Here is a 26,555-nt window from a genome sequence, read left to right as displayed (position 1 = left end):
GCAATTTTCTTTCTTTGTTTATTTTTTTTCTTTGGGCCTCTGAAACCACCCCCACTAGCCTACATACCCTTCACTCTTGTTTTTTTAATATTGCACTTCTAACTACTGCTGAAAAAATGAGGCCAGACTTTCTTCACTATTACTTGCTTCTTTTGCCACTCGGGCCACAACACTTTCTATCCCTCCCCAAAAGCCTCATCTCATTGTATCATTGGTTCAAAGTCCAGGAGCTTGGTATGTGTACCAGGTCCGCATGTGGATGAGAATCCTCAGGTACAATTCCTCTTAATGTGGGGATCTATAACTAAGAAAATATTGGGTCGGCCAAAAAGTTCGTATGGTTTTTTCCATAAACTAAAAGACACATTTTTCATTTTCACCAATAACTTGACTGATTTGGATGTTGTATGTTGTCTATCTCCCACATGGTATAACATTGATTGTTCTCAGTTGATGTCTTGATTTGCTCGCTATCAACTTCAACTGGTCTACCTGACTGTGGAATATTGTCCAGTAAGAAATATCCAGCATGAAACTTCACAAACCAATTGACACGTCACAGCACCTTCTCTAGACACTGTACAAATCTTTTTTTTGCATTTCAGTTGCATTTTTACCTTTCTTGAAACAATAAAGCATAATACACCAGAAATGTTGCAAATTTTCTTCCATCTCAATATTAAAATGGCTACACAAAAATTCACCCATTTTGATAAGTTTTTTTTTAAATGCACATTGATATGACAGCTGTCACAATACACTCTAACAAAATAGTTTTGATTGAATTAAAGACAGCTAAGCGCTACTAGAGCCATCTTACAGAAAAAAACAAACATTCTTTTTGGCCAACCCAGTAAGTCATTTGGGTGTTTTTCTCCCCAAACACCCAATATATGAGAAAGGGATAGAAGAAGAGTAATAGAACTCCCACTCAAAAGAAGTGGGAGGGGATGGAGGCATGTGGCAATAAAATGACACTCAGAAACTACGCAAATGTTTGCATCTGCTTGCGTCTGCCGTGTTCCAAAACTCCACTGTCACTAGATGTGTTACATTCTGTTTACCAACTAAGATAGATATTCGAAGGCCATTTTTCTCAAAAATACAGTATCACCTACCCTCATAGATTTTAAAAATAAATACCCAACACATCACATCATGAAACCACATGTCTGCAGAGGCTAAAAGGAGCTCCCAGGGGCAAGGAATATGAAATAACCACATGGTATATGTACATGGTTTAGTCATTTTGCTTATAAAGTATCAAAACTAGGCTACAGGTAGGAGAAATCAGTTCTACACTGAGATCATCTTAAAATTACATTTTCAAAAGCAACAATTTCATATTGTGCTATGCCCCTTACATGACAGAAAAGAGACTAAGTAGAGCAACTTAATCTTCTAAAAACTCCAAAAGCTGGAATTCCTTCAAGTAACATTTATTTGATTGCTGAGCCATACCTAATTTTCGTTAGGTCAAACTTTTAATTACAGTCTTTAATTAAAAAGAAAGTCAATCAGTTTACTTAATTTCTATCACCTATATCCTGTTCCCTTGTGATACTTCAAATGGGCAGCACTTTGAGCTTCAATTTTATTTCTTTTAGTACCTAACTAAACATTCCCAGTTTAACTAAACAAGTCGAAATATTGAAAAGCAGCCCTGGCTGGTGTGGCTCAGTGGATTGAGCGCCTGCCTGAGAACCACAGGGTCACTTACTGATTGAGTCCCAGGCAGGGCACATGCTTGGGTTGTGGGCCAGGGTCCCCAGTAGGGGGCGCTCAGAGGCCACCACACATTGATGTTTCCTTCCTTCCCTTCCCCTCTGTCTAAAAATAAATAAATAATATCTTTAAAAAAAAAAAGAAATATGGAAAAACAATTCTGAAGCTGTTCTGATCCCTCTATTTCCAGTCCCTGGGGATCCATGATCTAGAGATCGACTGTTCCCAATTGGGGGTCATTTTACTCCCCAGAGCAAGCACCTCTGGCAACATCTGGCGACATTTTTAGTTGTCACAACTGGGGGTACTATTGGAAACTAGTGGGTAGAGGCCAGAGATGTTGTTAATAGTCATCCAACAATAAAATCCCCCCACAACAAAGAATTATTTTGCCCTAAATATCAATCGTGCAAATTCTGAGAAACCCTAGTCTAGATGAAATTCCATTATTTTCTTCATAGGTGATACAATATAACAAAACATACTTCAAGCACCAATCCCAAAACACCATCAGAATCTGACTACTTAAGCCACTCATTCAATAAATATTAGAGTAATAACTAGGTGGCAGATATTGTGAAAATAGAAGGAAACAAAGACAATCATTGTCCTTTGAACAGTGGAGACAAACAGCTGGCACAACCCAGGCCCTTACCACAAAATTTGATGCTGCCTGTTATCTACTCCTATTAAGAACCTCGTTGAGAGAAGAAGTGGGTGAAAAATTTGTAGGATATGTGGTCCATCAGTCACGTGAAACCAATGACTAATTTGCCATGGGAACCTTGCACACGTCTCTCAGGACAAGGTTCTGAGTATTTGAAACTACCTGTCAATTTCTTTTAGAAGTTAGCATTGGAATGCTCCTTCCTCTCTGATGACAACTGTGTAATTATTTGTCTCCACTCTGACTGCCGAAATCATTTGCAGAGATAAGAAAGGCCACTATCTCCACTATGTCTGCGGCCCTTACCACTGTGTTGCCCTATCTCTAACCCAGCTGGTCTTAACGAGTATTTTTGTTTTCCCTGTTCTGGATTCTCTAGTTATTTATACTTTTCCATCCTTTTATTAAATCTGTTCTTGCCTTAAGTTGTCTCGATTAATGTATAAAACGTGGTCAGGTATGAATAAAATTAAGAGTAAGGGGAAGCCGGGAGATCAGCCAGAGACCCCTCTGGGTGCGCAGAAGCTATGCTGAGATCCCGGCACTGAAAAGCGCAGAGCTGCTGCAGGCAGGCGCGGGAGGGGACGCAGGGGGTGAGACCCCTCTGGGCACAACCACGGTCAGAGCACGAGACCCCAGAACCCCTCCCTGTCATCTTGTTCCCTGCACACCATCTCTTGTGCTATAAATGTGAACTTTTAACTACGCTGTGCCCACTGATATAAAAAAGCACATGCAGGCTTCTAGAACAGTTTTGGGCTAGTGCAACACCCCTGATGCCCTTAACCCCTTGGAAAGGGAGATGACAAACTTTGAACGAAGAAAGCATGGGTGCCTGACTAGCAGCTCTGCAGGGGTCACTGGGCAGGAGCGGGGGTGAGAACCCCCCACCCCCCACTCCCCACCTGTGGTCTGCACAGCTGCATCCCCTGCCCCGTGTCCCCAGGCATGCTGCCCCTGCCACCGCCCCACCTCTGGCCTCTTTACAGCCTCAGGTGACTTCTGCGACCCGCTTGTTGGGCCAGAATAACCTCCCCTTCCATTCCCTCTGCCCTGAAGGCTTCATGGCCTCATTTGCAAGGAGACTGAGAATAGTTCTTTCCCAAATGCTTGCCGCAGTGAGGATGGCCAGGTGATTGACAACTCACACCCTTGGGATGTCTTCACCCAGTGTATCTTCAAGTGTCCTCGAAGCTACACAGGCCTCCACCGTGAGGCCATCTGCACCGCGCCTCTGGGCCTGGAGACAGTGCCATCACGCACTGGCAGACCTCTGCCTCGTCTGTGCACTTGGGCTTCATGAGTATGCAGCGCTGGGCCCCGGGGCTGGCCTGCCTGCGTTGCACAGGCATTGTCAACGCCTGGACAGCCAGCAACTACGATAGGAACCCCTGGATCCATGTGAAACTGATGTGCAAGATGCAGGTGACGGATGTGGTGACAGGGCACCAGCCGTGCAGGCAGTGCTGAGCGGAGACATTCAAGGTGGCTTACATCCTCAATGGGGAAAAGTTCCGGCTCATCCAGGGAGAAGGGGACTCAGGAAATAAGGTATTTATGGGTAATTTTGACCATGGCCTGAAGGCCAACACCTTTGACTTCGCTCTAGAGGTGCAGTAGTATGTAAGGCTGGTGCCCAGCATCTGCCGCCGAGGCTGCACCACCCTGCACTTTGAGCTCCTTGGCTATGAGTTGAATGGATGTGCCGAACCCCTGGGCCCAAAGGGCAATGTCATCACCAACAAGCAGATCACAGCCTCCACAGCTACAGGCCCTGGGGCCTGAGTTCCTTCAGCTGGTATCCCCTCCAAGTGCACAAGTTCAACGCCTGGACTGCTGAGAAAACTGCCTCCAAGTGGCTGCAGTTTGACTTCGGCTCTGAGAAGTGAGTGAGCAGCATTATCATGCAGGAGGCCTGAGACTCGGGCCACATCCAGTATGTGGCAGCCTACAAGGTGGCCCACAGTGACGATGGCATGAACTGGGCACAGTACAGGGAGCCGTAGACAGCAAGGTCTTCCCAGGCAACACGGACAATGAGTCCCACAAGAACATGGTTGAGAAGCCCTTCCTGACTCACTTTGTGTGCATCCTGTCTGTAGCCTGGCACAACCGAATCACCCTGTGTGGGGACTGCTGGGCTGTTAGTAGGCCTGGCTAAAGTGACCGGGATGGCCAAGGAGCACCTGCCCCTTCTCCGGTCGGTCCTCCTGACATTCTGTGGACCTCTTGCCTCCTCCATCTGTCCTTGACTCCTGATGATAGTGACCTGGGCGGGGCTTCTGTCACTTCCACCTCCCTCCATCCTTCTCCGCCTCACCCCCCACATGCCCCCCTCCCACCGGCCCCTGGCGCCTGGCCCTCATGTCGTCCCATTTCCTTAGGTGCTGTGGGAGTTGAGTAAGTCTGAGATGGACAGGGAAGAGCGAAGTCAAGGGTGTGGGTTACCTGCACCTCTCCAGATCCCTAATTCCAGGCTGTGTCCTCCACAGGTGGCCTCCCACACCCCCGCCCCCCATGGCCCTGAGGCCCTGGGCTGGAGATAACAGTCTCCTGCCTCTCAGCCCTGAGGCTGCCGCTCCCAGCTCTGGGACCTAGACTCTGACACTCTCTCTGGTCTCCTCGGAGACCCTGCTTGACCCTGGTGCTGCAGCCTAGAAAGAGAGCAGAGGGGCTAGGCTGGGTCTGTGGAGAGACAGGAGGAGGCCGGTGGGCCCGGGGACGCTGAGTGGGGCTCTTCGCTGGAGGGTACACAGACAGCTTTCAGAATATATCGCTCAACAAAACAGTGACAAGAAAAAAATAACAGTAGTACTGCTAGACATATGTAGCAACTGCTTTCACAGTTTGCAGGAGACCCTTAATGCAGGCAGTGAGGGTCACAGAAAACTTCCTGAAAGGGCTCATGACTGAGCCGAACACTGAAAGGTAGACTAGGTGTTACTTTAAATAAAGATTTGAGGGCGAGGAAATGTTCTAGGCCAGAAATAAAAGCAGGTGACAAGGCACAGAGGTGAGAGAGAGCCTGGTATACACAAGGAACTGCAAGTGGCTTGCTTCTGCCAGAACAGAGGGAGCCTGGGGGACTGGTGAGCCGTGACTCGGAAGACGGAACTCTGGCCGAAGACGCATGGGAACCGTCAGGCGTTTGCAACAGTCTGGGGTAGGAAATGAGACGCCCATGAAGGATTGACTCCATCCGTGTCCGCACACATTGAGCGCCTTTAATTAGTAAAACACCCTTCAAGTGATTAGAAAGGAAAGCACACCCTATCCTGCATCCCGTTCCCCACTCCCGTCCCCTTACCGCCATCAACGTTCGCATCACCTGGGAAAACGGAGTCATTCGCCAGTAGGTCTGAGAGGAGTTAAGTCCATGGTCTTTGGACAAAAACCTCAGAATCCTGATTCCCAGATTTCCCAGCCTCCTTTGCATGTGATATTATCTGGACTTACAAGCAGGTCCAATAAGAAAAACTAAGAAACTCTGACAGCTATTCACCTCACTCCAGACAGGCAGCGTGCCGCGGCGACTATGACTTTATGTCTCCAATGGCTCCCAGCACAGTTTCTAACACGGAGGTAAAACTGCCCAGAGCCTCAGTTCTCGCCTCGCTTTGCTTCACCGAGATCTGCATGGCCGAGGTCTCGGGTTCCCACAGCAGCTCTGTCAGGAACAGACAGCCGGTGTCGTCCTGGGCGCTGAGGTAGGCCTTCCATGGCCGCGCCCCCGCCCTGCTCACCGCGATGGTCTGGATGTTCACGACTTGCAGGGCCATCTGGAGTGTGTCAGGACGGATGGCTCCCTGCCAAGGGAGCGCTTGCTGATGAGCAACCTCGAGGCCAAGCCAAGTTCTCTCAAAACTCTCAGCAGGGAGGTGGTGGTTGGGGACGAGCACGAGGGCTCCGGAATCGGGGAGTTCTTGTGCCTCCTCCTTGTCCTCTTCAGGGATCAGGGGCCCTAAATGAGCCACAGAGTTTGTGTGAGAGAAGTTCTTAATTTACAGAAACCACATTTTTTTATACCTAGGTTTCCAAATGTACATAACATGACTTTTATCTTTGCGTAAATGGCTCAGATGGCCAATGATGAACTTCCTTCTTGCTCACGAGCTCAGGCAGCAGTCTGAGATTTAGCTAGGGTATTCTACTTTCTACCAGTCACTGCAAAAGATAACAATTTTTTGTGACAAGATATAAAGTAAGGACTATGTTACCTGATGCAGCAAAGGATGCAGGGTTGGGGAGCCCGGGGCCACGGCGCTCTGCCCCCTGGCATTTAGAGATGGTGGCCCAGCGGGCTTTGCCATACACTGGCACTAGCGTGTTGAAGTCAGAGGCCCAGCTATTCACAGGTCTTTCTGCCTGATCCTCCAGAAGTCCAAGAGAAGGGTCGGACTTAGGGCTACACAGGATCCGCTTAACTTCATCAATGCCCGCTAAGAGGAGGCGGTAATAGAAGAGACCTCGGTCCCGTACTGCCATATCCTTTTCTTCCTCTGAGGCAAGACAACAGACTGAGGTCATGAAAAACAAAAACAGACTCCTCCTACCCCTGTGCCAACCAAAACAGAAGGAAAAAATGAAGGCTAGAGGAAACCCTAGAAAGCATTAACATTTTTGTCTTGGGTCCCAGCCATGATTTGCAGAACAAGGAAAGCCGTGGGAATTTTTATTACGGGTCACGGCAAGTCCTCTTTCCATTTGGAGGACCTACCTATGCAGTAAGACAACAAACGCCCCAGCATGTCCTGGCACTCAGCAGGCCGCGAGAGGAAAAGGCGCAGCAGCGCCGTGAGCAGCTCCATCTTAACAGCTGGAAACATCTCCGACTTCACGTTCTCTACGAAGTCTTCCAACACGTAAGGAGCATTGGGGATTCTCTCTCCGTGGACACCAAGTAGCCAAATGAGCGCTTGCTTCCCCTGGGGAATGAAGGAATAAAAACAAGTGCTCAACCTTTGGTTGTCTACATCACAGGAGATAGCACACAGTTACAGGTTTTGCTTTCTTCCTAGTGTCACCAAAAAAGTGTCATCTTTTATTTATTTCAACTTGCACTGTGTCGATCCCGCCTCCTGCACTTTCTACATCAAATAGAAATGAAATCCTACTGCACCAAAGGAGACTCAAGACTCTTAGGGTCTATGCTGATGTAGCAGTGAGGCTTCCTCAGCCTTGGGGCCTCTGCCCCAGTCTGGGTTTAGTGTTTCAGTGGAAACTACTGAAAAATTCCTCTAAATTACTTCATGATTATGAAGGAATCATGGCAATTAACCTAGAGTGCAAATCAGAGTCCTCTGTGAGGCTTCTTAAAAATATGTATCGAAGTCCCTCACTCCTGCATATTTAAGTCAGTAGAACTGGGGTGAAGCCTGGACACTTGTAAAAATTTGGCAAATGATTTTGACTTTCATTCCAGCTGCAAACTCCATGATCTACATTTGACTCAAAACTATTCAAGAGAACAATGGTATCCAAGTATTTGTAACAAAAACCATAGATAGATCCTAATGTTTTTATAATTTATATCCCATCTGCACCTAAAAGAGACTCTGAGGTGGCAATCAATTCTAAGAATCTCCACGTCAGGCACTGGGTAGAAAGAGCACATAGATTCCATTTCAGAGGGCCGGGTCCCATGCAGGGTCCCTTGGCCTCCAAGTCAAGGAGAGTTACTACCTCGCTGTCCTGAATGGTATCCTCGCAGCCGGGCAGGGCCTGACACACGGCGTCCGTACACTGAGGACACAGCCACACCAGGTCTCGGAAGGTCTGCACCACCACTACGGCACAGCTCAGGACACAAGAGCACAGGATTAGGGCCTCCACGCAGGAAGAAAGCTCAAGAGAAGTCCTCTGTCCAGACTAGAGTTTAGGTGGATTTCTTTAAATGGAGGTTGGAGGGGTGGTTGATGATTCTCTGAGAAATGTCTGACGTGGGCAATGATTTCTGAAGTGAATGTCACTCTTATCAGAGCGCCAGGGAGATAAATGACCTAACGGATGTGAAAGCCCTTGGTAAGAAGGTAAAGCTGTACTCAAATTGGGGTAGTGTTGTTGAATGACACTCCGGAGACAGCAGAAATGGAGCCACCAGGGCTGGGACTATGGTGAGCCCAGCAAGGAGCCAAGGGTGTATAATTTAGGAAGACACGCAGGGCTAGACTCGCGCGAACCCGAGGAGAGCCTCTCTAAATTTTTGCACCCTCAGCACTTTGCTTGCCTCACCCTAGTCCTAGCCCTGGAAGCCACTGCTTTCATTATGCTGTTATTGCAAAAAGAGATGTAAAGGTGGGAAAATAACAAGCCAGGTCGTCCTAAGTACCCTTCATCATCTACAGCACAGCCTGAGGCCTCCTGGCCTCCTGAAGACTCTCCCCTATTAGATACATAGATACTATGCTTCTTGGAGCACAACAGGTGATGATGCAAAAAAAAAAAAAAAAAAAAAAAAAAAAAGGTTTAAACATCTATGTCATTCAACGATAAGTATTTTTTGAGCAACTCCTTTAGGCCAGGCAAGTGACAAAAAAGTCCTAGAAAGGTAGCCATTACCTGTGGTAATGTGCTCTTGTCGAAGCCCCAGCAGCTCTGTTAGTATCTGCACACACTGATCTGTGTAGGTCCTGGCGATGCCCCCTACAGCGGGGGAAAAGCAGAGAAGATTGTTAAGTCAGATACTTGCCCCTCATTCTAAAATAATCTCCCACCAGCCAAAGACAAAGACAACCGGAGATACCTAAAAACATCACCCCTTGCTTGATGAAATATGAATCTAAGTTTGCTATAAAGAGAAATTTGGTAAAAATGTATCTGCTTTTTGTTTGTTTTTCATAGACCAGTTCAAAACTGAAAGTTCATGGAAAAGGAATTCCCCACAGACCAAGGTTGAAAACTCTCAGTCACAAAGGAATACCTCTGGCAGGCAGCGATGAGGCAGCTATGAGTTGGATGCAATACACCTGCACTGGGCGTTCCTGCTGGGAACCCTCACCTGCAGCCTCCGCACTGCAGGATTTCCACTCTCCTTCTTGTTCCCTTTTCTCTGTCTCCCAAACAGCCTTGCTTTATTCTACACAGGAGGGTTCCTTCTTCCCTTCCACGTGAAGCTCTCCAAAACTTCGCTCCCCAGCTGCTTTCGCTTTGTGGGTTACTCTAGCCTTTCAAACCCCCAAGAGAGTAGCATGAAAAAGCCTGTATGGTTGAGGATGTATTCTGTGTTGGTCCCTACTCAGCACAATACAGAGTCCACAGTAGCTGCTCAATCAACGACTGGTGACTTCACACAGGACTTTGAGTCAGGGAAGCTGGGTTCCAGCCCCAGTTCAGGAACCATATGACCTTTGGCAATTTAATAACCTTTCGATGCCTGAGTTTCTTCATCTTTAAAATGAAGCTAATAACACTTGTCCATTTTTCCTGACCGCCTCACAGGACAGTGGCAAGATGATGAACAGGAAAACACTTTGGATAGTAGACAACAAAAGGCAATATAAATTTTAAGTATTATAATTTGAGTGACCTGTATTCTCTATCCTGAAAGAGATGGCAACACCAGGGTTGACCCAAAAAACCTTCCTTCCCTCGTTCGTCATCACCGCCCCAAGTCTTTGGTGCGTGGTGCTCTGTCTCTGAAGTAAGATTCCTTCCCTATAGCTCTCTATGGTTCCACAGCTTTCTGGCGGGGTGGTATAGGCTGTCAAAAAGGAAAGGCAGCAGACGCCTACCTATGGCAGAGATGGCGGCCTGTGCAAAGTCAGCAGACACGTCGGTGCAGTACCCTCGAAGCTCCTCCAGCACCTGCTGCACGTTCTCATCGTTCACCAGCTCACACAGCACCTCCACCTTCTGTAGCTTGATGTAGTGTGGCTCCGAGTAGGAGCAAAAAAACTTTTTGTAGTGGCTGCTGAAGTGACCTGGCAAACTATGCAAGATCTGGCGCACGTGACAGAGGGCAACAAAACAGAGCTCGCGGCTCTCCGAAGAACAGGCTGCCAGCAGTGGTCCCTTGACTCGCACAAGCACATCCGTTTGTACGTGGGGGAATTTTTTTGCCAAGATCAGAAAGAGCTTGGCGGCTCCCATCACCACACTTGGGCTGCTGCTCTTGAGAAAGCTGTCCAATAGATTAAGAATGTCAAACAGTTCCTCTTCACTGCGGGGCTGGTAGCGTAGCAGGAAGTTCAATACTTCGGCCTGACCCCATTGGTCCAGCTTGGACATTCTAGCCAAAAAAGAAAACAAAAGTGCTATTTTAGCAACAAAATTAGGACCATCTCCATGCTACTGCCATGTCACCAGTCATCTGTTCTCGTAACAAAGGGAGACTTCCTAAAAATAGGCTGTACCGTAAACAAACTACTTTTTTTATGTACTATCTAAGGTTTACACAAAATAGACTTTAAATTCCAAGACGAGTTTACAGTACACTCAAATGCCCAAATGCACACTCACCTACGGCCAAAGACATGATTGTGATCACTTTACCCTAGGTCCCCTACATTTTAAGACAGCAGAAATAGCTTAGGGGTCATAGTGACTGCAGAGGGGGACAGAGCCTATCCCCACAGAATGTTTCTGCCATATCACCAAAAGGACCTAAGGTAAGTGAAAGAAATTCTCTCGGCACAATATGAGGAAGTTCACAGTTATGACTAACTTTCTTTACTACTCTGCGGAAGGTATCCAAGGCCTCGTCTTAACCCAACACACTGATAAGATCCCCCTAGGATGCAGATCTCATCATAATGAAAAGGGCACCGAGGTGAGGCATCCAAACCGATTTAAGAGATGGTGGGCGATGGGCTTATTGATGACAACACCTCCTTCCTGTTTCAGAATTTCCTCTAGAGACCTCAAGCAGTTCACCACCACAATTGGATCCTGGTCACGCAGCAAACTGTATAATTCATTTACCAGGGCACCATCTATAAAAGAGAACAGAGACCTCAGATAAAGAAGAAAAGTTTCAGCCCTGGCTGGTGTGGCTCAGTGGACTGAGCACTGGCCTGAGAACCAAAGGGTCACCAGTTGGATTCCCAGTGTAGGGCACATGCCTGGGTTGCGGGCCAGGTCCCCAGCAGGGGGCATGCGAAAAGCAACCACACATTGATGATTCTCTCCCTCTCTTTCTCCCTCTCTTCTCCTCTCTGAAAATATATAAATAAAATCTTTATAAGAAGAAAAGCTTCAGAGTCAGGGAAGAGAGCCACAGTAAAAGCAGAGCCAAAAAATTGCCATCTCCAATCTATTCTAAGTAGCTAAGGCAAAGGATCTCACTCGGGGCAAAGAAAGGACTCCTCTAATCTCAGAAAATATCAAGCCTTGCCTCCCACTTAAAGGGACACCACTTAAGGGACATACACAGAAACAGGGCCACATTATTGTTCTCTACCAAAGCTACATAATCTTTCACAATGTCATACATATAGAGCAGCACAAATAAATATTGATTAGGATGGATTACACTGAAACTTACCCACTTCAGAGTCTCCATGAAGATTATGCATCTTGGCACAGCCAAGGACCGCCACCCTCCTGACATACGAAGCCTTATCCCGCAGACCAAGGAGAACAGGCTGTTGGATGTACTCCTGCACACCAGGCATCCTAGGAAACACATCCTGGCATTAGCCAGATCCTGAAGTCTTAGATTTGACATAATTCACCCCCTAATAACTTAACAGAGGATTTAGTGGATGTCTGAATGCGCATCTATCAGCCTATGAATTGGAGAAAGCTGCTGCCAAACTTTAAAGGCATCCTTTTCACTTGGAATAAAGCTGCACAGGCAGCAAAATACACACACACACACACACACACATGCATGCAGCTGTTTAGAAATCTTTAAATCAAACTAAGAATTATTTCACGTAGAGTGAGGATGAAAAACTCTGCCTAATGAACCTGTATGACATAGGTTTGCAGGCTGAAGTAATGGCTGAAAGCCTGTGTTTTCAGGTTACAACATTGTTTTCCCCAGGATGAAGGAGCTCAAGTAAATTATCATTAAAAACCTGCCCCCGACCTCCTAAATTCATCAGCCCCTGAGAAATCCGGAGAGAAGAGAGTGCTCACCTGAGGCTACACATGCTCCGCAGCGCCAGCCCTCGCACCATCGGGTTGGGGTCCGAACAGTCTTTGCACAGTGTGTTGATGGCCAGGAGGGCCAGGTCTGGCTTCAGGGGGGCATATGTGCACATGTAGTGATAAACCAACTTCTTCTGAACTATATCTACAGTGGCACTGGCCTTTACCATTTCCATGAAAACACCAGACATGTCCACGCCTTGAGTCATGTGCCTGAAACCAAGACACAGAGCAGGAAGAAATAAAATACTCAATTCCCACCCTACCATGGGCGGTGCTTTATACTTGTCCTGGTTATCCAACTAGATTGCGATCTCTGAGAGGGAAGTAACCAGGTCCACCTTGTCTATTATGTCACACCAGGGGCCTGCAGTAAGTATTCTTCTAGTCATTCAACCAATACTTATTGAATTCCTAGTACATTCCAGTGAAATCCAGCTTTTACATTCCAGGGATACGCCCTGGGACATAATCTTGAAAAAGGTATGGATTCATGTCTTTAGGAATTCAAAGACTACTGAGGAGCCAGACAAGAACACCAATAACTACAGTACAATAGATAGAGGTCTAGTATTGCCAGGAAATTATAAAATGTCTCCACAGAGGGAATAATAGCTGAATCAGCAGGACTCACCAGGCAAGTGTGGTGGATAGGTAATGATACATGTCATGTGGCATGTAGACATGAACAAGAATGGTACCTTCTTTTGAGTCTACAGGTAGAGTTAGCCCAATGTTCCTTGGGTGCTATGATTAAAAAAAAAATTGGACTTTATTCTGTAGACCACCATTTCTCAATCTATGGTCTTCTACAGGAATTAGATGGGAATATTTGTCTAAAATGCAGATTCCGGGGTTCCATTCGACGCTACTGAAATAGCAACTACTGGACTGGATGAAAAATCTACACTTTTTTTAAAGCACCCCAAGGGAATTTTGTTCATACTAAAGTTTGTGATCCACAGCTGTAGGCAAGACTTCCATGTTCAAATTCATATGTTGGAAAAATCATTCTGCCTGAAATGAGGGGACAAGGTGGCCCGCTCCTGCAATTGCTTGGAAATGAAACCAGAACAGAAAAAAAACAATCGTTTTTTTTCAAAGGCTGGATATTTAGAAAGAACTCTGAATCCGTCTGACTTGAGAAGTGAAGATCGGGTGTCACCAAGATGGGCCTTTGGTCAGCTGGGCAGCGACATTCATCACCACACATATATGTGGAAGAGCAGGCTTGGGGCGGGAAAAGGACGTAGGTGCTATTTTGCATGTCTTTGAAGAAACATCCAGGCAGAAATGCCAAGTAGGCAGAGCATGTGGGCCTGAAGATAAAAACGGTCTGTACTAGGTATGTTACAGGTCTGGGAGTCGGTAGTTTAGGTTCAGACACGGATGAAGCCAGCCCGCTGAACAACCGAGGTGAAAACTAAGCCTCACGAGGGAGACCGAGGTGGCACTCCAGGGATTTGGAAGCAGGGAAGCGCTCCAGGGAAGCAGGAAGATTCGACTCCCAGCACTGCCTCGTGGGAAAGCGCATTTACCCCTTCGGAGGGCCACCGGCCCGGTGGGCCCTGCGGTGGGGGTGAGGGCGTTGGCTGATACCTAATCACTCGCTGGATGACATTCCGGTAGCGCAGCCTGTCGGCCTGAATGTGAGGGTTACACAGAGCCTTCTTCAGCTCCTTCACCACGTCCTCGGAGCCGAGGTACGGCATCTTCGCGGTCGCTCTCGGGGCAGGCCCACAGCCCCGACGTGGGAACCTGGGTGAAGCAAGTGCCAGTGAAGCGACTGGACGCGGGATCTCGCAGCGGCCGTGGGCCCGGCACACTCAAGCTTCGACCCCCTCTGCCCCCGGCGATCCCCAAGCCCACCTCCGCAGGCCCTCGGGTTCCTTCCCCAGGGCTTGCCGGCCGGTTCTCCGCCCACAGGTCTTCCCTCTACCTTTAAGCCCCCAGCGGGATTTCCAGTCCCGCAGGCCCCAGTCCGCAGACCCCACCCTGTCTCTCGGTTCCAGCCTTTCTGGCGCCTCCACGCGGTTGCTGTCACCGACCGGTCCTATCACGTTTTCTGCGGAAGTCCCGCCTCCCCCTCCAGAGACCAGGCAGAGCAGCTGCCACTCACGTTCTCCTAACGAGAACTGAGCGGAGCCTGGGCTTCGACCTTAGGGGTGCCCTTCCCCCAACCCCTCACCTCCGAGTGCGGCCGGCTGCTCCGTCTGGTGGAGCTGCGGCGGGGACTCGGAAATCGGCTACTTCGGCCTGTCTCCGCCCAGAGCGCGCGCTTCGAGTGGGGGACTCCGGCGTCGGCCTCGGGCCAGCTCCCGCGCGCGGGTGGGAATGACGCCCCACGCGCGGGTGGGAATGACGCCCCGCAGAGCGGTTTCCGCAGTGTGCGATTACATCTCTGGACTACCCGAGCACCGTCACTTCCTTCTGTTTTCTGCCCGCTCTAGTAACTTATTCCGCTTCTGGCCTGGCTGTTTCCCTCTCGGTCTCTGGCCCTGTCCTCGCCCCGGCGTGACTTTTTCCAGGGCCGCTGTAGGAGGCTCACGCCGGAGCTCTGTTCCCATGAGGATCCCACTGGGGACTCCATCCCCGCCACCATGAACGGGGTCCTGATCCCCCACACGCCCATCGCTGTGGACTTTTGGAGCCTACGCCGGGCTGGCTCCGCACGGCTCTTTTTCCTGTCCCACATGCACTCGGACCACACCGTGGGGCTGTCTAGCACCTGGGCGCGGCCCCTCTACTGCTCCCCAATCACGGCTTTCCTCCTGCACCGTCACCTGCAGGTACCGCGAGCTGGAGTCGGGTTCCGAGCGCTGGTCCAGGCGTCCGGGTGGGACTTGAGATCTATCCCAGCCTTAGAGTCACAGCATTAAGGGCCAGGAGGACTGGTTATTAGAAATGCGGGAGTTATTTGAACCCAGAACTGCATCCCTAGCCAGGACAGGAGTGCGGCTTCCACCAGGTGGACTTGGGAATGGATCAGCTCTAAGCTGGGGAGATCGTTTAGTCCAAGGAAATTGTTCCTCCCTTTTCACAAAAGCTAGGCTAGTGTTTCCCAAACTTGCCTCATCGTTTGTGCCAGGTAGATACACAGATTCTCCACCACTTCCCTTTTCCCCCCATCTGATTCAGTAGATTTAGCCGGTTCAGGTCCTGGAAATCTGGTGGGATTTTTTTTTTTTTTTTTTTTTTAAGCAGGTACAACCAAGGGATTATGATCAGGAAAATTTGAGCATCGCTGACCAGACTGTTTTCTGGTCCCTTAATTTAGAATTGTACAGAGGGGGTGGGGTGGCGAGTGGGAGAAGGAGGAGGAGGACTTCATTCAGGAATCCGCATTACAGCTTCTGCTGCAAGGAGGCTCAGCTTTTGGTCAGCTTTCCGTCAGCTTTCCCTGATCTGTGCAAGGAACCTGGTCCAGGGAGGTATCAGGGAGGGCAGTTTGTGTTCACTGGTATGACCAACTGTTTCCTCAGGTATCTAAGCGATGGATCCGAGCCCTGGAGGTTGGTGAGAGCCATGTCCTGCCTCTGGATGAAATTGGGAGGGAGACCATGACTGTAACCTTGATGGATGCCAATCACTGCCCTGGCTCTGTCATGTTTCTCTTTGAAGGATACTTTGGAACCATCCTCTACACAGGTGGGCCTCCTGAGGGGTCCCTCCTTCCTTCTCAGCCTAGACACCACTTTTTTGAGCAGACTTCAAACAGAAGTCTGGAGGCCTTCTAGCTTCATCTCATATGAGCACTCACCTTTTCTCAGCTGATTTCTCACGCTTTAAGAGTCCAGATCTTGAGAAGGAACAGGAGAGAGGCATTTCCACAAGGAAGTTCTACTGTGCCCATTAGTTCAGTGTCAGACTCCAGGATAGTTTTCCACAGGCCAGTAAGCAAATGTCCATTTGATGTTGCCGGTGGGAGACTCGGCTTTTATCTTTTGTCTTTGACTCTCTGCCCGTAGGTGATTTTCGGTATACACCGTCCATGCTAAGGGAGCCCGCCCTGAAAGTGGGGAAGCAGATCCATACCTTATACCTAGACAACACCAACTGTAACCCAGAGCTGGTTCTTCCTTCCCAGCAAGAAGCCGCCCACCAGATTGTCGAGCTCATTCGAAAGCACCCACAGCATGACGTAAAGATTGGTGAGCGGTTTCCTTTCCTTTTTCTCTCATCCATAGGTAGTGCAGCTAGGTTCTTTGTGGGTGTCTCACATCTTTCAAGTCTTTGTGCGGCAGACCTCCGCTCCTCCATGAAACCTACGCTGACCACCTTATTTAAAATTGCCATCTGCCCACCATCCCTATTCCCACATCCCCAGCTCTTGATCGCCTACCAAGTTTTTCATTTTTTCCTTCTTCTTCTTCTTCGTCTTTTTTAAAAAAGATTTTACATATTTATTTTTAGAGAAAGGGGAAGGGAGAAAGAGACAGAGAGAAACATCAGTATGTGGTTGCCCCTCTTGTGCCATCTACAGGGGACCTGGCCTGCAACCCAGGCGTGTGCCCTGACTGGGAGTTGAACCAGCGACCCTTTGGTTCACAGGCTGGCACTCAATCCCCTGAGCCACACACCAGCCAGGACACTTTTTCATTTTTTCATAGCACTCATTGGCTTCCACTATACTCTATGTATGTTTTAATATGCTATTGCCTTTCGTTTATTATCTGTCCTCCACTCCCCTTGCCCCCACCCTCACCTAAACTCCTTGAGGGTGTGGATGAAAGTGGAAAGAAGTCTTGTGTGTTTGTGGAACAGAGAAGCAGCAGCCAGTTTGACAGGAACACAGTGGTGAGGAGGCTGGAAAGGCAGGAGGGACTGAAGTGCTTGTAAGAGACATTTTGAACTTTATCCTAAATGAAACCATTGTCCTTAGGACAAAAAACTTTGTTTCAAGTAGAAGAAGAACAATATTGCAATCATTGCCTTAAGGTAGATTCCATAATTTACATACTTACTGTATTCAGTTTTTGTTATCTGTTTCCCCCTGCTAGACTAGGAGTTCCACAATGACAGGGCTCTCATTAATTATGGATATACCCCTAATACCTGATGAAGCATTTTATAAATATTTGTTGCATGAGTGAATAGAATTTATCAGTATGGATACTCAAGTGAGTGTTGTGCTTAAAATTAGATACACTGAGAAGCCACCGGTATGCTTGTTCTAGCGTTTTCCACGAGAACACAAAATAGTTTGGGGACTCTTTTGGAATTGCCTTTTGAGATAGTTAATGAAAACCAATTTGTGTTTTCAAAAAGGCAATAGATTTAGTTCTAAATGACTTTTTTATTTGTTTCCCGAATTGTAATAAATCCACAAAAGGAAAAAGATTTGCCACCCTGGCGAATGTTATAAAAGGGTGGGCCCCAGCTTTGAAAAGAGTTTCAAAGTAGGGTTGAACAAAGGCCCTGAGGAAATTACAGGCCTTCCAGGGTGACTACCAAATTTATTGAGAAATACCCCTTTGTCTCAGGAGGGCTTAATTCCCCTGAAGAGCTATTGGTCCTACTACTCTTAGAGTTCCCATGCAGAGTTTTCCCAGAGGAGCTTGCTGGGTGGGTCTGTAGTAGGGCTCGGTTAATTTTGCAAGTACATCATAAGCCCCTCCTATGTGCCAACCATTCTGATAGGCAGTGGGATGGAAAGATGAATAAAATTAGGGCTTACAGTCTAGTAGTAAAGGACCTAAAAGGGGTTTAAAAAAAAAAAAAGCTGGGCTCGGGGGGATAGGGAGAGAGAAAAGAAAATCAGCTACATTTGTGCCTAAAGAGTGAGGCTTTGAACCATGGGAATAATGTGTATATAAAAAATACAAGTCCTTGAAAGGAGTGCACAGTCTGGTTGTGAATCTGAAATATACCTCCAGGAAAGGTCTGAGAACAACCGCTGGGCACGGTTCCCCTGTCTGTCACCATGGCCGTCAAAGTGCAGGCCTCCCTTTCTTTCTGTGTTGAGTATTGTTTGGGCCTTCTCGTTGCGACTTCTGCTTTCAGTGTCCCCCCCAGGCTGCTGAGTCACACTCTGCCCTGTTTTCTTAGCCAAAGCCCTGCCTGCTCTGATCATATTATTCCTATGGTTAGAATGAGCCATTTTCCCTTTTCACACTCTTCAATGACTCCCCTTCACTTACATAATGAAGTCTAAGTTCCTTAGCAGAACCTACAGTGCCCTCTGTGGCTTATTTACCTCTTTAGGATCACCTTTTATTTATTTATTTATTTATTTTTATTTATTTAAATATTTGTTCATTTTTTAGAGAGAGGGGAAGGGAGGAGGGAAGAGGGAGAGAAACATCGATTGGTTGCCTCTCGCACATGCCCCCGTGTGGGGGTGAATCCACATCCTAGACATGTCCCCTGACTGAATCAAACCAGCCACCTTTCACTTTGTGGGACGACGCCCAACCAACTGAGCCACACTGATCAGGGTGTGTCACTTTTTAAAATTAAATTTATTGGGGTGACATTGGTTAGTTACATATAAATTTCAGGTGTACAGTTCTATCGTGCATCATCCATATGTTGTATTGTGTGCTCACCACCCAAAGTCTAGTCTCCCTCCATTCACCCAATTCGAGGGGGGGGGGGCAAAAGTAGGTTTACAGTTGTGAGTACGTGAAACAGACTTAATTCTTATATTATATGTTTATTAATTATTGGATTTATTTGTATTGCAGCTGTGAACCTACTTTTTTCCACCCCTGTATTTGACCCCTTCCCCCCATTCCCCCTACCCCTCTGGTAACCACCATTCTGTTGTCTACATCTATGAGTTCATTTGTTTTGTTTGTTCATTTGCTGTTTTCTATTTTATATCCCACATATGAGTGTTCTTTTTTCATCTGACTTCTTTCACTTACTATGTTACTCTCAAGATCTATCCATATTGTTGCAAATGGCCATATTTTGTCTTTTCTTATGGTCAAGTAGTATTCCATTGTATAAATGTACCACATCTTCTTTATATAGTCATCCATTGAAAGTCTAGTGTCACTTCTTACCAGTTCCTTCTTTGTACTTTAGGAACACCAGCCTCTCTTAAAATTTAGTTCTAAGCGAACTTTTTTAGAACGGTTCCCTCCCATTCCCTTTCCTTGCCAGGTTAACTTGGACCCATCCTTTAACACTTAGTTCAGTGGTCATTTTCAGCAGAATTTTTCTAACTCTATCAAATGATAGATTCTTTTCTGTGCCCTCATAACACTGTGTGCATGCCTCTCACATTGTCCTTAACCCCGTGGTGTACCCGTTCCCATGCAGATCACACTCCTAGAGGACTGAGACTTGTCGTCACAGTGCCTGTCGCTTGGTAGATGCTTTCCTTTGTTGAAATGAATGAATGAGTGAGTTCGGTGTTAACTTCTCTGTCTACCCCATTTTCCATACACGTCTGTCACATGCCGTCCCATCCCTTATGTCTTCTGATTGCCCCATTCGTTTTGTGTATTTTTGTTGAACGTTTGGTTGATTTGGTAGCATTCCCAGTAGCCTCATTCTCTTCCTTCCCCTTCTTTCCCCAATCCCATTACCATTATTCAGGACTCTATAACCTGGGAAAGGAGTCCCTGCTGGAGCAGCTGGCCCTGGAGTTTCAGACCTGGGTGGTACTGAGCCCCCGGCGCCTGGAGTTGGTGCAGCTGTTGGGCCTGGCGGATGTGTTCACAGTGGAGGAGAAGGCCGGCCGCATCCATGCCGTGGACCACATGGAGATCTGCCATTCTGCCATGCTGCGCTGGAACCAGGCCCACCCTACTATTGCTATCCTTCCCACAAGCCGGAAAATCCACTGCTCCCACCCCAATACCCACGTCATCCCTTACTCCGACCATTCCTCCTACTTGGAGCTCCGCGCCTTTGTTGCAGCCCTGAAGCCTTGCCAGGTGGTGCCCATTGTCCGTCGACAGCCCTTTAAGGACTACTTCCAGGACAGCCTGAGCTCCAGGCTCTCGGTGCCCCTGATTCCAGTCTCTGTACAGCAATACATGAGTTCCTCCTCCAGAAAACCAAGAGTTCTATGGCTGTTAGAAAGGAGGCTCAAGAGACCAAGACCCCAGGGTGTCATGTTTGAATCTCTTGAGGAAAAGGCTGATCAATTTCAAGGTGACCAGGACTCAAAGGAGGCCAAGAACCAGAACCTTTCTGTGAGCCTTGAGAAGCAGCCCTGCCACCATTCTCTGCAGATCAAGAAGCAGTTGATCCCAGACCTCTGCAGCAAAGAGTGGGATGGGGCAGTCCCATTCTCTGAGTCCCAGAAGATGGCGACCGTATTGACTGCCCCCTTGGGTTTTTCAGTTCATTTAAGGTCTACAGATGAGGAATTTAACTCTCCGGAAACTGGGGAGGAAATTGGTGTAGGGCCCCACTTGGTTCCCAGGGGAGACAATGATGGCTCAGCAGCCTCTGGGAAACAGCACGTGGCGGGGGGCCAGGACTCACCCCTGTCTCATAGCAGCAAGGCTCTCTCTCTTCTGGCTCCTGAGTTCAGTAGCCTGACTCTAAAATACCTCCTGACTCCAGTGAACTTTTTCCAGGCGAGGTTCTCTTCCAGGGGTTTCGACCGGCAAGTGGAAGAATACCATAAATCCTTGCTAAAGCCCACACAGAGGAGAGTGCAGCCTTGTTTGATCCAGCACGACAGTTTGGAAGAGAGTGGATGATGGCTGGTGGGAGTTTGTTTAGGGCCTTTCCTGTCTTCGCAGGATCCTTTTGGGCTCATCCTGGAGCAACACTTCTTCAAGTGTGTTCGTTGGAAACCTAATGCCTATGGAATCTTTAGTTTATGGTTGACTGTTTGAAAGCGGTTTTCATTAAAACCCCTCCACAGTATGAGTCCATGGAAGATTCTAAGAAGGCCTGCATAATCATCTGTTTACATTTGTCTAATACAGTATTGCTCCAGCTTTTTAGAACATGCAGTCCTCTTAGGTGGCTGCAGAAAGAGTTAAAGAGTCTGAATCAAAAAGGCCCAGGTTATTCCCGTTGTTATTCTGTGTGCATTGTGCTATTTTCCTTGTCCCCGCCTCCCTTTTCCTAGACAGAAGTCCCTAGGTAGTTCTTTTTTTGTAATTAGGAATTGTGGTGGAGGATAAAGTGGTGATCCAGGCAGCATTTCCAATCCTGAATGTCACTGACTTGCTATGACCCCATCCAAGCGACTTCCTGTCTCTGCCTCTGGGAGGGAACAGGAAGTGATGACGAGCCTTGGAACAGTGGAGAAAAATTCCGTCTTTGCCTCCATGAGAGTTGGTGTCACTGGGGACCTACCTGGAACAGAGCCAGCTGGGGGATGGGGCACCCTCACTAAGGCAGTACCTGGAACCAGGCTTAGGGTATGATGGGCCTCCCAACTGCCTGGAGGCCCAGACTTTGAAATAAAGTTGCAAAAGATCAAATGTGCTGCCAGATATTCCTGATTGTTCACATAGCTGGGATATTTACTGCCTGCCTTCCCCCTCCCCCACGCCCTTGGGTTGAGTAGGGAGCCAGAGCACACAGCCTGTTTGTTTTAGTATCCAGGGCAGAGACCAAGGAGCCAGCTGGTGGAAGGGGTGGGGGTGCGTGGTTCTGCCCTGTCCTTCTGCTCGCAGCCTGATGAAATGCCAAGCCAATAAGCAGGACAGCAGATATCACAGGCTCGGAGGGGACACAGGCATGCAGAGCTGGGCACAGGGATAAAAACTGCTTCAGAAAGGATCCTCAAGGCTTTGTGATGAAGCCTCTGTTTCTTATCCAGGAAAAAACTTTTTTACTTTGGGAGGAAGATAGGAAGGATTTAGAAATCAAAATAGGGCCTTGCTCATGGGCAAAGTGTCCACGGCTGTGTTTTGTCAGCGACCTTCACTGTAACCACCCCCCGCCCCGTGGGCCCACTGGGAGCCGCAGCAGGTGAGGCCTATGGGGCAGCAGGAAGTAGGCATTGTCCTGGGCTTCAGTCCAGAGCACCCTGGGCCCATAGACTGCGTTAAACAGCAGATCCTCTGTTCCCCGTCTGCAGCACAGGCTGAGATACCCACCACCTCTCCTGGTTGCTGTGGAGGTCAGAAGTGGGGAGATTCCTCGCTCACTGCCTACCACATGATGGGTATTTGAAGTACTGGGACTCTTTGCCTCCGGTTCTTTAAAAAATTTATATGTAAAATTAGAAACTTTGAGAATCATATGAAAATATAAAGAAAAAATTATAATTCCTTCATGTATAGCAATTGTTTTAGGCCTTTTTTTGTGCATGTAAATATTAAATATATTTTTTTATTCAAAATTGGGGTAATACTGAATATAATTTTATATTCTGCAGGTTACTTAGTATCTTAAGCATTTCCTTGTATCATTAAATATTCAAAATGTAATTTTTAATAAATATTTTAATATGATGCCTTATATGGGTGTATCTTAAGTTACTTCTATAATATTCAAAATTTTGTATGTCCTTGTCCACAATTAATACATATTACAGTGACCATCCTTGTGCATATATCATGGTACTTTTAAAAAGTTTTTAAAAATTTTATTGATTTTTAGAGCAAGAGGGAGGGTGAAAAAGAAACATCGGTTTGTTGTTCCACTTATTGATGCATTCATTGATTGATTCCTGTATGTGCCCTGACTGGGGATCAAACCCACAACCTTGGCATAGCAGGATGACGTTCTAACCACTGACATACCCAGCCAGGGCTCATAGTACTTTCATTTATTAAATTACTTTAAGTGGGATTAAGTTTTAAGTTCTTGATGTACATTGTGTCCAGTTGCCCTCCAGAAAGGTTTTCTTACCGTCCTTTCTACAGAAGAGGCTAGCATTAAAATACCTCAAAGGCTCATTAAGTTCAAATGATGTTACTAGAATTGGAAGGTCATCGTTTGTGTTAATAGAGATTTCCTAAACTGTGGGCAAGGCTTAGCCTGGCTTCCCCTAGGCGCTTCTAGCTGTCTCACTTCCATGCTACCGAAAGGTGTCTGGTAGAGATAAGGTAGTCTTCAGTACAAGGCCTCCCAGGGTGGCTCTATCTCCTAGCAACAAGGGGACATATCCACTCTCGTCACATGCTGTGTCACCCATTTACCTTGAAGTGGGATCTATATGAATTCAAGAGGAGTAGGAGCAAAGAACTTTTAAGAAACTTGGTGGCTGGTGGCAAGTTTATGTACTAGTAATGGGAAAATTCCATACTATTCTAAAGTAAATTTGTCTGGCTTCTAATAGGGATTGGCATTTGCCTTATTTGTTTTGGTTTCTCAGTACTCCCATAAAAATGCTGCATGGCATGTATCTAAGTAGCCACTTTATTTTCAGAATCTAAGGATGACCCTCGTAGATCTATGAAGATCTTGCATCAGGCTTGAAGGTACTAGGAGAAAGGAAGTTCCCTAGAGATGAATTAGTTATTTGTTTCAGGATCTGTGGAAAACCTTGTACTTTTCCACAAGGTCACTTACTGACAGTGACTTAAGTCCCTTTAAAGAAGGAAATCTGCTTAACTGGCTTTGCAGGACCATCTCACTCCTGACTCAGACTTCCCTTTGTGGGAGGAAATAGGAGATAAGTGAGTGTGCTTGTTCAAGAAAAGGGATTTCTGCCCTGGCTGGGTAGCTTAGTTGGTTAGAGTGTAGTCCATACACCAACACTGCTGTTTGATCCCAGGTTAGGGCACAGACAAGAGTCAACCAATGAATGCATAAATAAGTGGAACAACAAATCGATCAATTTAAGTCTCGCTTTCTCTCTTCCCTACCCCTTCTCCCCTTGCTCTTAAAATCAATAAATTGAAAAAAAAAAAAGAGAGATTTGGATCTAGGTTCTCTATCTCAAGTCCACTCTCAGGGAGACAGTTCACTTTGCATTCTTAAAGCGGTCCTTAGCCCTGGCTGGTGTGGCTCTGTGGATTGAGTGCCGGCCTGTGAACCAAAGTGTTGCGGTTTGATATCTGATCAGGGCACATTCCTGGGTCGAGCAGGCAAGGAGACAACCACACATTGATGTTTCTCTCCGTCCCTTTCTTCCTCCTTTCCTCGCTCTCTAAAAATAAATAAATGAAATCTTTTTTTTTTTTTTTGGAGTGTCCTTATAAGCAGGAGAAATTCTTTTTGGGGGTCCATGTGTGCATATTTTGATGCTACCACTGGTGAGTAGGGGTCAGTCTGTTACCTGCCTCCCACCCCTCACCCTCCCTAACCACCACCAGAACAAGCTATTTTGTCTTGGGTTCCTGGTGCTTCCTTTCTGTTCTCCTGGGACATCCCACTGACATCGGTACAGAATGATTCTGCTTGCCTTTATAATGTTAAAATAGCAAGACAGAAACTGTCCAACCACATGGAACTTACACCCTAAAGGAGACAGTATAAATAAATACCAGGTAGTGAGAAGTGCTAAAAAGAAAATAAAACTGGCCAATAGTGTTGGGGGAAGTCAGATACGGGTTGAGGAAGGTGTCCACGGGATTGACATTAAGTTGCAACCTGAGTGATGGAAAAGAGCCATCAGGTGAAGACCTGGAGGGATCGTCAGCGCAAAGATCGTGTGATGGGCATGAACTCTGTGCCTGAGGAACATCAGGAAGAGCATGTGGCCAAGGGGGAGAAGAAAAGGCGGTCAGAGAGCGAGGCAGAGGTTGGGGCAGAAATGACTGATCAGCTAAAGTAAGAAGTTTGGGTTTTCTTTTTTTTTTTTCATTTTTAAAATTTATATTTTATGGATTATGCTATTACAGTCGTCTTGATTTTTCTCCCTTTGTTCCCCTCCACCCAGCAACACCTATGCCCTCAGGCAATCCCTCCACCATTGTTCATGTCCGTGGATCATGCGTATCAGTTCTTTGGCTACTCCATTTCCTATACTGTACTTTACATCCCATGGCTATTCTGTAACTACCTATTTGTACTTCTTACTCTCCTCACCTCTTTACCCATTCACACCCCCTCCCATCTAGCAACCTTCTGCTAACTTCTTTTCTCTTGCTACTTTTAAGAGTCTCTATCTTTAAACTTTGGCCTTTTAATTATGAGGTGTTTTAGAGTAGGCCTCTTTGCATCCATCATAATTGGGATTCTCTGCAACTCTTGGACTTGCATGTCTACTTCCTTCACCAAATTAGGGAAGTTTTCTTTCACTCTTTTTTCAAATAATTTCCAATTTCTTGCTCTTTCTCTTCTCCTTCTAGCATCCCTATGATGCAAATGTTGGACCTCTTAAAGTTGTCATAGAGGCTGCTTATACTATTCTATTTTTTTGGATTCTTTTTTCTTCTTGTTGCTCTGTGTAGTGTTTTTTTTTTTGCTTCCTTATGTTCCATATTGTTGGTTTCATTCTTGGCTTCATCCACTCTACTGTTGTTTCTCTGTAAGTTGTTATTTCCATTAGTGTACTATTTGTTTCTGAAAGGGTCTTTTTTATGCTGCTGAGGTCCTCACTAAGTGCCTTGAGCTTCCTTATAACCAATATTTTGAACCCTGCATCTGATAGCTTGCTTATCTCCATTTTATTTGGTTCTTTTTCTGGAGTTTTCATTCTGGATCTGTTCTTTCCTTTGGGCCATGTTTCTTTGTCTCCTCATTTTGGCAGCCTCCCTGTGCTTCTTTCTCTGTATTAGGCAGAGGTGCTTTGACTCCGTGTCTTGGTAGTGTGGCCTAATGTAGTAGGTGTCCTGTAGTGTCCAGTGGCATAGCCTCCCCTGTCACTCAAGCTGAGTACTCAAGGTGTGCTGTCCATGTGTGGGCTGAGTACACCCTCCTCTTGTAGTTGAGCCTTGGTTGCTGTTGGGGGATCAATGGGAGGGATTTACCCAGGCCAGTCAGCTGCCAAGGACTGGCTGTGACCACTGACCACCAACCTCCACCCCCCCATGGCGGATCAGCTGTGCAGGGGCAGGGTGGCGGTGCTCCCACATGGTCTGTAGCTGTCCAATGGTGGTGCTGACCCTGGGGTTTCCTGGGTGGTGCAGACCAAGGTCAGCCCCTACCTGTGTTGTGCCAGGAGCACCCTTCCCGAGCTGTAAAGGAATCTGAGATGGCTGCTACTTTTGCTGGGCTTGGAGATTCCCAGGTGAAGCCAAGCTGTGACTCTAAT

General features: G+C 47.1%; 2 protein-coding genes and 1 pseudogene across 3 annotated transcripts; 2 read left to right on the top strand and 1 right to left on the bottom strand.

Annotated features, from left to right (window-relative positions):
- The first annotated feature begins 253 nt into the window (after positions 1-253).
- Positions 254-4,553, top strand: LOC129063724 (lactadherin-like; annotated as a pseudogene).
- Positions 4,554-5,601: 1,048 nt separating this feature from the next.
- On the bottom strand, positions 5,602-14,488 carry AP4B1 (adaptor related protein complex 4 subunit beta 1). 2 transcript variants are annotated; one of them, XM_054564759.1, is made up of 11 exons: positions 14,424-14,488; positions 14,084-14,242; positions 12,473-12,697; positions 11,874-12,004; positions 11,175-11,322; positions 10,123-10,619; positions 8,951-9,034; positions 8,075-8,178; positions 7,110-7,317; positions 6,610-6,891; positions 5,602-6,353 (listed from the first exon to the last, which is right to left on the bottom strand). In XM_054564759.1, the coding sequence occupies exons 2-11, from the start codon at positions 14,194-14,196 to the stop codon at positions 5,926-5,928; spliced, it is 2,220 nt and encodes a 739-aa protein (XP_054420734.1). In that variant the 5' UTR covers positions 14,197-14,242; positions 14,424-14,488; the 3' UTR covers positions 5,602-5,925. The 2 variants fall into 2 exon arrangements, with proteins under 2 accessions (XP_054420734.1, XP_054420736.1); XM_054564761.1 differs by lacking the exon at positions 14,424-14,488 and adding an exon at positions 14,354-14,405.
- A 298-nt stretch (positions 14,489-14,786) lies between these two features.
- DCLRE1B (DNA cross-link repair 1B) lies at positions 14,787-22,689 on the top strand. The gene is made up of 4 exons (XM_054564755.1): positions 14,787-15,273; positions 15,967-16,132; positions 16,453-16,635; positions 20,033-22,689. The coding sequence occupies exons 1-4, from the start codon at positions 15,085-15,087 to the stop codon at positions 21,148-21,150; spliced, it is 1,656 nt and encodes a 551-aa protein (XP_054420730.1). The 5' UTR covers positions 14,787-15,084; the 3' UTR covers positions 21,151-22,689.
- The last annotated feature ends 3,866 nt before the right edge of the window (positions 22,690-26,555 follow it).

This window comes from Pteronotus mesoamericanus, unplaced genomic scaffold (assembly GCF_021234165.1).
Source record: "Pteronotus mesoamericanus isolate MK-2021 breed Mesoamerican mustached bat unplaced genomic scaffold, CSHL_Meso_final scaffold_99, whole genome shotgun sequence".
In the NCBI taxonomy this organism is placed as follows: Eukaryota; Metazoa; Chordata; class Mammalia; order Chiroptera; family Mormoopidae; genus Pteronotus; species Pteronotus mesoamericanus.
Note: the sequence above shows the minus strand (reverse complement) of the source record. Positions and strands in the feature narration are given on the sequence as shown.

What these genes read in the sequence shown, in the direction of transcription:
- DCLRE1B (XM_054564755.1), top strand. Translation starts at nt 15,085, where the DNA reads ATGAACGGGGTCCTGATCCCCCACACGCCCATCGCTGTGGACTTTTGG. An exon ending in TGGAACCATCCTCTACACAG is followed by an intron (nt 16,133 to 16,452) that starts GTGGGCCTCCTG and finishes CTCTGCCCGTAG; the next exon opens with GTGATTTTCGGTATACACCG. An exon ending in ACAGCATGACGTAAAGATTG is followed by an intron (nt 16,636 to 20,032) that starts GTGAGCGGTTTC and finishes ACCATTATTCAG; the next exon opens with GACTCTATAACCTGGGAAAG.
- AP4B1 (XM_054564759.1), bottom strand. Translation starts at nt 14,196, where the DNA reads ATGCCGTACCTCGGCTCCGAGGACGTGGTGAAGGAGCTGAAGAAGGCT. An exon ending in GGCCGCCATCTCTGCCATAG is followed by an intron (nt 9,035 to 10,122) that starts GTAGGCGTCTGC and finishes CCCCCGCTGTAG; the next exon opens with GGGGCATCGCCAGGACCTAC. An exon ending in ACAAGAGCACATTACCACAG is followed by an intron (nt 8,179 to 8,950) that starts GTAATGGCTACC and finishes GCTGTGCCGTAG; the next exon opens with TGGTGGTGCAGACCTTCCGA.